At 48.1% G+C, this 8,936-nt stretch overlaps 1 protein-coding gene across 1 annotated transcript in view; it reads left to right on the top strand.

Moving 5' to 3' along the window:
• Window positions 1-8,936, top strand: part of PTPN21 (protein tyrosine phosphatase, non-receptor type 21) — a 65,345-nt gene that overhangs the window by 37,155 nt on the left and 19,254 nt on the right. The window contains exons 9-10 of the mRNA XM_015571307.1: window positions 4,781-4,841; window positions 5,475-5,559. Of these exons, the coding sequence (XP_015426793.1) occupies window positions 4,781-4,841; window positions 5,475-5,559 (146 nt within the window). The remainder of the gene's footprint in view (window positions 1-4,780; window positions 4,842-5,474; window positions 5,560-8,936) is intronic.

Here is an 8,936-nt window from a genome sequence, read left to right on the forward strand (position 1 = left end):
CCCTCACCTACACCATCCCTCCTGGTCTCGCCTGCCCCATCCCTCCTGGCCTCACCTACCCCATCCCTCCTGGCTCCAGCCAGGGTTCTGGTTGGATGAGCAAAAGACATAGCACTGCTCTCGGAGTTCAGCCCAGGACCAAATCTGAGCCTGTCCCTCTCCACTCTTCCTCAGCTGTGGGATTACATGTAGAGTCCAGTGTTCCTCCTCCGGGTTCCCCTGCCCCACTCACTCCTGATCCCGGCTCTAGGGCCCTCAGTCCTTCCAATGCAGATGCTCCTCGCAGCCCCAGGCCTCGCTGGCACGCCTTTCCTCCTCTTCTCTCGCAGAGCCAGTCATTCTTCAAGATCTGGTTTGCATGCAGCCGCCTTGAGGCCACCATGCATTCTGTTTGTTAGTCCTCGCTTTCACTCTCCCAGTCCCGTTTTTTCCTATCACTTTCATAACAATAATTCTGATTCAGCAAATGCTTTCTCCGTATCGAGCATCATGCTGAGAGCTTTTATCTCCTCTCATCTTCACAGTCACCGGTGTGGTAGTTATTATTGCCCTTTTGTGGGCGACGGCATGGAGACTCAGAGACGTGAAGTGTTGTTCCCGTGCTGAGCCTGTGCTGTCAGCCCCTGTGCAGATGATGCGATTTGTCTGCTGTGTCCTCCCATCCATCTTCGTGCCCTGGAGCCTGGCAGGGGGCCTTGTGCGTGCATAAGCCTTAGTTAGCACCTGGTGGGAGCCTGGGTGACACAGTGACGGATCCATGGGGAGAAGAGCCCTTTCGCTCCTTGTTGCTTTCCTTTTAGTACTTACGGTCAATTGGGGAAAAAAAAAATTGGCCAGGAAGGAAGAGGAAAGGCTGCGGGAGTGCTTGTGTTGTATAGGGATCTGGGCGTGAAGAAAACCTCACACGTGCAGAACCACCTGACGATTAGCACTTAGGTCCCTGTCCCCCGCTCCCTGCATCCCTGCACCCCTGTTTGTATCTGAGTCCCCCTGCTGGTCTGGTGACGGGGTTTCCGAAAGCACCAGCTGGCAGGGGGGAGTACGCCTGCTTCCTTGTGGATATGGGAGCCTCTGCTTGCTGCCTGGCTGGGACTTTGGGGTGCATTTGTGGTAAAAATGTTCCCCTGCTTCTAGATTCGGGGGTGCTGCTAGTCTAGGATAGTTGCATTGGGGGCTCCTCCGGGCTGGCCCACTTACCCAGCTACGTGCGACGTTATTTTTATACAGAAGTGTGTTCTGAGATTCAGGGAGTAGACATGCAGCCTTCTGGACCACAGCCTTTTCATAAGGATAAAGCCTTTCATACTTTGAAGAGTGTCCATATTATTGACCCATCATTCCCTCAGTTTATTCTTTTTCTGGAAAATAATGAAGACTCAATGGGTTTGAATAAGCCACCAATATAATTCCTTTCCCGCAGGCCTCCGTATTAGTTGGTGCCACATTTTGTTTCTAATCTCTGTACATCCAGTAAGTTGTGGATGTCCTTTTCCATGCGGTAGTCCTATGTAATTATTCATGACGGTTAATATCCACGTCGCTCTGTGGAAAACGAGTATGTTTCATGGTGAGCGCTTGTTCCCCGGGTGAAGTAAATGAATGCTTAGCTTTTCGGTAGGTAATAAAATGGAAAATAACTTTAATTTTCTGGTCATGTCTTCTAAGGCTCTAAACCTAGACTGAAGTATTGGTAGACTTGTTCTCACGGTCCAACTGGGTCAACTCAAGCGTGGTGAGCATTTACTGAGACTGCAGCAGGCCTAGAATTGGCCTCTCAGGATTCCTTTTCTCCCCCAGGCTTTTCTTGAGGTCACGGTTTGATTCCCAGTCAGGGCACATGCCCGGGTTGTGGGCTCGATCCCCAGTAGGGGGCGTGCAGGAGGCAGCCAGTCAATGAGTCTCTCTCATCATTGATGTTTCTTTCTCTAACTCTCCCTTCCTCTCTGAAATCAATTAAAATATATTTTTTAAAAAATCTCATTCCTCTGCAATAGCCAGAAATCTATAAGAAAGAAGCTGACAAAGCAAAACTTAGACAACTCTCAGAAGTATAGCTCAGCCGCCCATGCTTAGCAGTGAGCATCACTTCCCTCCTCAGTCCCTGTGTCTTTGGTTCAGCAAACATGGGGGCTTCCTGTATGCCAGGCACCACCATACCGTGGCCTGTGCTCCTGCCCCCATGGGCCTTGCAAAGCAGGTGGGGTTGTGTGTGTGCATGGGGTGGGGGCGGGGGGCGCAGTTCTAGGCGTATAATCAATCATCAGGAGCCTGTGCCCAGTAAGTGGACTGACCTGCCTGTTCAAATGCCGGTTCTGCTACTTATTTTCCACGTGACCAGCAGTAACTTACTTAATCTAAGTATCAGTTTCTTCATCTGTGAAATCAGGGTCAGCCGTCTTCCCGCATGGGGTGGTGTGGGCCCCACTGGGTGATCACGCTCAGTTGTCAGCCCTGTTTCAACAAGTCCTGCCATTTATCTTCCTCGGGGCTGGCAGCCTTTTCTTGTTTTGTCTTCCCCGGTGCACGCATTCCGGTGATTTTTTCCTAAGAGTTCTTCACCGGCCCCCTGTCGGCAGCACCCATCAGCATTGTAAACGGCCCCCAAAGTCCGGAAAACACAACCCACAGTTCCCCCATTTTCTGTCGTGCACTGAGTGTGGGGTAGCTGGTCCCACAGTGAACTGCATTGGCAAGGACACTGGCAGGAAGAAAGGGGAGGTTAGAAAATTAGAACGAGGGCGAGGCTGACTCCGCCAAACAGTGTGGCAGGAGGAAAAGGTACTGGCTTGTGTGTGTGCAGCGGGAGCAGCGTCCGCAGCGGGCAGTGTCGCCCGCATGCTGGGTGCTGCCGGCCAGGGTGCAGCATCGACAGCACGTGGGGGAGCTGCTGCCTGTGTCCTAGGCTCTGCATCCTGGGGTTTTGTGTTTAACACACTGCGGTTGACTTTTGCTGCAGGCTGGGCAACTCTGGACATGTCCTTGGAGGATTCTGTCAGCAGTCCTTCCTCCCAAGTCTCAATTTCAGATTTGTAGTGCTTTAAAGTTCAGTTCACTTCGGCGAGTCTCTGGGCTAAATCGAAACTTCAAAAGACCAGTTCGCCTAAGCCTTCCCCTGACCTTGGAGAATGAGCAAAGGCAGAGTGAATGTCAAGGCTGCAAAGTGCAATGTCTTCAAATTCTGGACCCAGATTTTAGGAATATATTAACGCGCAGTTAAGGACTATTAAAAAATTAAATAAAGCCCAGACCCAGCCTTCTTACCTGCTTCACCAAGGAGGCCTCCTTCACCTTTAACCGGGCATGTGTGGTATTTTCGTCGCCTAACGGAAGTCGTGTCCACGGGGTGGTTGAGTAACATAAATACTGGCAGAACGGAGCGTCCTTGGGAAAGAGACATCTGTTCATCAACAAGCTTATTACATTCCAGAGATAATGAAAGAAATTATTAAAGCATTTAATTTAAAAAGAAAATCATCTAGCAAAAGCGGTTGTGGTCACCTGGTGTTGAGCTAATAATGTACAGGGTTTGAATGTGATGTTCGTTGTTAGAGCGCTAGGAATGCTGATCGGGGAGACCGAGGCTCGGTGCTATGGGGCATGAGCGTTCACTTTGTGCTGTGGCTTTGCAGTCATCAGTCCTTGGAGCAGTGCAACCAAAGGTCACAGCATATTTCTGTAATCAGTGATTACGTGCCGTGTAAGCTCACGAACCAGGAACAGATGGCAAAGGTTTTTTGTGTGTCTTTTTTAAGTGCTTTGACAAAATTATGTAAGTCATCGGCAAAGCCAAGAATCCTTAGTGCTTAGGTTCCTAGATCTTAACTTTTGACAAAACTGACCACACAAAAACAAAAAATGCCTGCCTCTGTTTAAAAACTATAGAATTACAAATGGGTTATTCTGCTTCCTGTTTCTAATTTTATTCAGAGATGGGACTTGTCGTGACTCATTTAAACTCTCAGATTATCTGGTAAATGTTAGTTGGCCCTCCTTAATATCCTCATGGCTTTTTAAAAACATTTAGTTTTTCCCATCACCATTTATCCCTTCTGTGCCCTCTCCCACCTCCACCCAGTCTCATTGCTTTTTAAAAAGTACATTTAAAACCGGAGAGAAGTTTCTTGAAAGAAAGATAAATAAACGGGTTTACCACAGGCCCACTAAAACAATTTTCCTATTCTCCTGCTTTCCCTAATATAATTCCTTAGAAGAAATACAGATTCTTAAGTTACCAACGTGATAAGCTTATCTCTTCATTACATTTGGAGTGTGTGGTTAACAGACTTTAGCTAAAGGCAGGCAGTCCCGGTTGCTTCCGGCTTTGGGGCTGGCAGCCGATGGCCACCCCTCAGGTGTGTCAGTGGGGTGGTCGGTGCTGAGCCAGGCCACGGGGCGATGCGTTTGCACGGTCTTGCTGCCTCTGGGGTGAGTTTGTGGGTAGCCTGACCTCAACTCATTCCCCCTCTGCTTGTCCTGGTTGGACCAGGGAAGGTTCCCCCTGTCGGCCCCTCCGGTCCAGGCGGCGGATGCTGTGGGAGGAGGCTCAGCCCCTGGTGTGGTCAGAGGGGCCTGGGCAGTGGGATGGGGCCGAGGCCAGGCCAGGGACAGGGACCCTCCTTCCTTGTCTCAGATTTGAGATTGGGTTACTTTGTCTTTTGTGTGAGAACCTGTATCATTTTACCGTCTTATTAATTCTCGTAGAATTAAGATTGCGTGTATAGAGAGCGAGCGAGAGGGAGAACATATGTATGCTCTTCTAAGGACGTGCCTTATTTTACAGGCAAACGCCGACCGTCACCGTGAACCTGATCAGGAGGAGGTCTTCTTCCAGGATGTCTCTGGTAAGGGAAGGAAAGCCACGACGGCTGTTTCCCTTAGTGATGTCCTCTTAGTAAAGTAGACTGGGGGCAGTGCTGATGCTTAGTTTGAACACAAAAGTGTGTTGATATTCTGTTGTATTTTGACCAAAGAAATGGTGATTCCCACCCCCCCCCCAGAGGGTAAGCCCAGTATTGATATAATATTTATTATATTATACATTGATATATTAGGTTGAATCTAATGTTTAAAATTTTGACTATTAGCCAAGAGTAATCCGTAGTTTGTAGATATTTAAAGTACTGGACAATTTTGCCTCCTAAAATTAAATATACCCCATATAAGCTTCTTACATTCATGTTTACAAGAGAATTCAGGCCATTTTTGTCTATCCCTCCTTGCCCTTAACTTTTCGGATGCAGCACGTTTTCTTGTGCTGTGTGATGTCTGCCCTCAGTGCACGGGGCTTGGCATCGCCACTCGGGGCAGCAGTGAGAATGGCAGATAAGAGCTGTGGACTTCTATGTTCGCTTTTCACGTATGTTTGTGCCTCCTTTGGGAGTGTGTTAGAGGAGACAAAGAAGCCAGCAGACAGCGCCTTTGCATGTTACCTAGGCAGTGTGTTTTAACCCCGCCTCCAACTTCCCATTTCTCAGCCTAAGCCTCAGCCCTATGCGATGCCCGCCCCACCCCCGCTGCATTACAATGGACATTACACAGAACCCTACACTTCTTCTCAAGGTAAGGGGCACTGGCTCTTTGCAATTTGAATACGTCATGAGATTTGGAAACCTTGAAGCCAGTATAATTTTTGACTGAAGTGACATGCAGAATTGGTGTGATGATGGTAGCCATGCTAGATTCATAGGATAGGCCGCCATTATATTCTGTTTCTTGGACATGTGTAGAAAATATGCAGTACATTAGTCCTCCCTTATCCACGGGCATACGTTCCAGGACCCCCAGTGGATGCCTGAAACCGGGGATAGTACCAAACCTTATATGTACTATGCTTTTTCTTCTTTAAATAGTGTTAATTTTGTATATTTCAGAGACTATTGATCTATTCTTTTTATTTTTTATATGTTTTTACTGATTTCACAGAGGAAGGGAGGGAGTGAGAGGGAGAGAGAGGTAGAAAACACCAATGATGAGAGAGAATCGTTGATCGGCTGCCTCCTGCATGCCCCCCACTGGGGATCGAGCCTGCACCCGGGCATGTGCCCTGGACTGAAATCGAACCTGGGACCCTTCAGCCTGCAGGCCAACGCTCTATCCACTGAGCCAAACCAGCTAGAGTGTTCTGTGCTTTTTCTTAAAACATACATACCCAGGGTACAATTTAATTTATAAATTAGGCACAGTAAGAGTGGTTCTGTGCTTTTTCTTAAAATATACATACCCAGGGTACAATTTAACTTATAAATTAGGCACAGTAAGAGATTAACCATAACTAATAAAAAAAGGACAACAGTAGTTCATTTTACAGTTAGAGAATAGTAATAATATACTTTAATAAAAGTTATGTGAATGTGCTCTCTCTCTTTCTCAAAATGTCAGGAATTTTTATTTAATATTTTCAGTCCATGGTTGGCCCTGGGTAAATGCAGCCGTGGAAAGCAAAACCACAGATATGGGGCGACTACTGTATTAAATTTTTTAAATAATTACATTTATCGAGGTAACGTTGTTTAATATTATGTAAGTTTCATGTGTACAACATTAGAACTTGATATCTGTATAATCAAATGCGTGCCTACCACCCAAAGTCTAGTTTCCTTATGTTGCCGTATATTTGATCACCTTACCTACTTTGCCCTCCCCTCCCCACTTCCCCGCTGGTAACCACCATCCTGTTGTATCTGTGAGTTGTTTTTTAGTTCATTTGTTACTTTTTTGTTTTACATTCCACAGATGAGTGAAATCATATAGTTTTGTCTTTCTCTGTCCTTCACTTAACATAATACCCTCAGGACTCATTCACATTGCCACAGAAGGCAGTGCTTCGTCCTTTTAATGGCCGAGTAGTACCCCTGTACTTACAGGCACCACGTCTTTACCCATTCACCCGTCAGTGGACACTGAGGCTGTTCCACGTCTTGGCTGTTGTGAATAATGCTGCAGCGAGCATGCGGGTGCAGGCATATCTTTATGAATTCGTGTTTTCGTGTTTCCTTGGTGAATACCCAGAGGAGGAATTGCTGGATCACATGCATTGCATTTGGATGCTCACATGGCCCCTAATTTGTCTCATTGGTTCTTCTTCCAGCTGCTTCCTGTGTGTCCTGTTATTCCCACTGTTAGCATTCAGTGCTTCCCTGCTTTCTGGCCCAGGACGTCCCAGGTTCATTCTGTCTTTCCCCTGCCTGAGCCCTTCCTACTATAGAGGTTTAAACATCTTATTTTTAAAATGTATTTTGACTTTTCACTTGATTAGTATAGGGAGCTGTATTTAAGAGAGTGCTTCCAGCCTGGCTGGTGTTGCTCAGTGGTTGAACATTGACCTGTGAACCAGGAGGTCACAGTTCTATTCCCCATCAGGGCACATGCCCTGGTTGTGGGCTTGATCACCATTAGGGGACATGCAGGAGGCAGCTGATCAATGATTCTCTCTCATCATTGATGTTCCTATCTCTTTCCTTCTCCCTTCCTCTCTGAATAAAAAGAAAAATTTTTTTTTAAATGCTTCCAAAGCTGAATCTCCGCATTCATTTAACATCTGCTCTCCCCTTTGTTTACAAGGACCTACTAGTGCAGTGATGGCGAACCTATGACACGCGTGTCAGAGGTGACACGCACTCATTTTTTTGGTTGATTTTTCTTTGTTAAATGGCATTTAAATATATAAAATAAATATCAAAAATATAAGTCTTTGTTTTACTATGGTTGCAAATATCAAAAAATTCTATATGTGACAGGGCACCAGAGTTAAGTTAGGGTTTTTCAAAATGCTGACACGCCGAGCTCAAAAGGTTCGCCATCACTGGACTAGAGGCCAAGGAGCTTTATGCAGAGAAGTCATTCCGCACCTTAGGAAGCTTACAATCTAATAGTTGGGGGTAAGACAAGTACTCAAATACCTTAAATACAAAGAGAACATGATTGTTTCGATGAGCGAGAGCAAGCAATTCCTGCTCCGTTCAGTGGAAGGATGAGTGTCCTCATGTTGGGGAGATTGAGAGGGGCTTTCGGGCCTCAGAAGATGGGTGGGTGGGTTTCAGCAGGTAGAGAGGGATGGGTGTCTGACTGGGATCCTGCTGCTGTTTTGGGGGGACGGTGAATGCTGTCGCGCAGAATGAGGAGAAGGGTGTTTGGAGAGGAGAGTGGCCCAGTGGGCTCCCCCAGGGAACTGGTAGGAATGATGCTGAAGGGACAGAAGGTGGGTGGACTGTGTGGTTTGTGCCGGGCCTTGTGGTAAAGAAGGGAATTTCGGTGCCGTGAGGCGGGCAGCAGGGGAGCAGTGCTGGGGTGCGGACTCAGGTGCTTTCCACCGTCACTGTCCTCTCCGCCTTGCACCCTGCCTGGTCTGGTTTCCGACCCCAGCCCTCCTACTGGGAAAAGGCTCCCTTCCCATTGCTGGCGTTTCCTTCCCACTCATTTCTTTCCCTGGGTCTAGAAACATCTTACTATTTTTTTTGTCTCTTCTCTCTTCCAACTGCAGTTTGGTGTTTTCCCTTTTTTTCCTCTTGCACCCACTTCTGCTGAGAGTGACACCTGTGTGCTGCTCCTGTCTGGTCCCCCGTTCACTCCTCCCGCCTTTGCTCTTCTGTTCACGCTGCCCTCTCCTGGTCCCCGGCACCCGCACACCCTCCTTACCATCAGAGCCCAGCGTGCTCTCCGCCTGCAAATCTCAGTGTGCGGTTCTCCCTCCTCCTCGTGCACCCCGCACCGACAGCATTGCTCCCGGCTCCTACGCCTGCTCTCAAACCCCCCCTCACCACCACCACCCTGCGCAGGCTCAGCCACCATCCAGAGTTCACCAAGGACGAGGGTCAGGTCTGTACTTCCCACCCCCTCCTCACTCCTGTGCTCAGCCCACGCCTCCAGGGCTGCTAGGTGGTCGTGCGGTGCAGGGGGCTGCGGCGGGGAGGGAAGCCAGCCGGGGGGGGGAAGAGGGG

This window comes from Myotis davidii, unplaced genomic scaffold (genome assembly GCF_000327345.1).
Source record: "Myotis davidii unplaced genomic scaffold, ASM32734v1 scaffold732, whole genome shotgun sequence".
NCBI classification, from domain to species: domain Eukaryota; kingdom Metazoa; phylum Chordata; class Mammalia; order Chiroptera; family Vespertilionidae; genus Myotis; species Myotis davidii.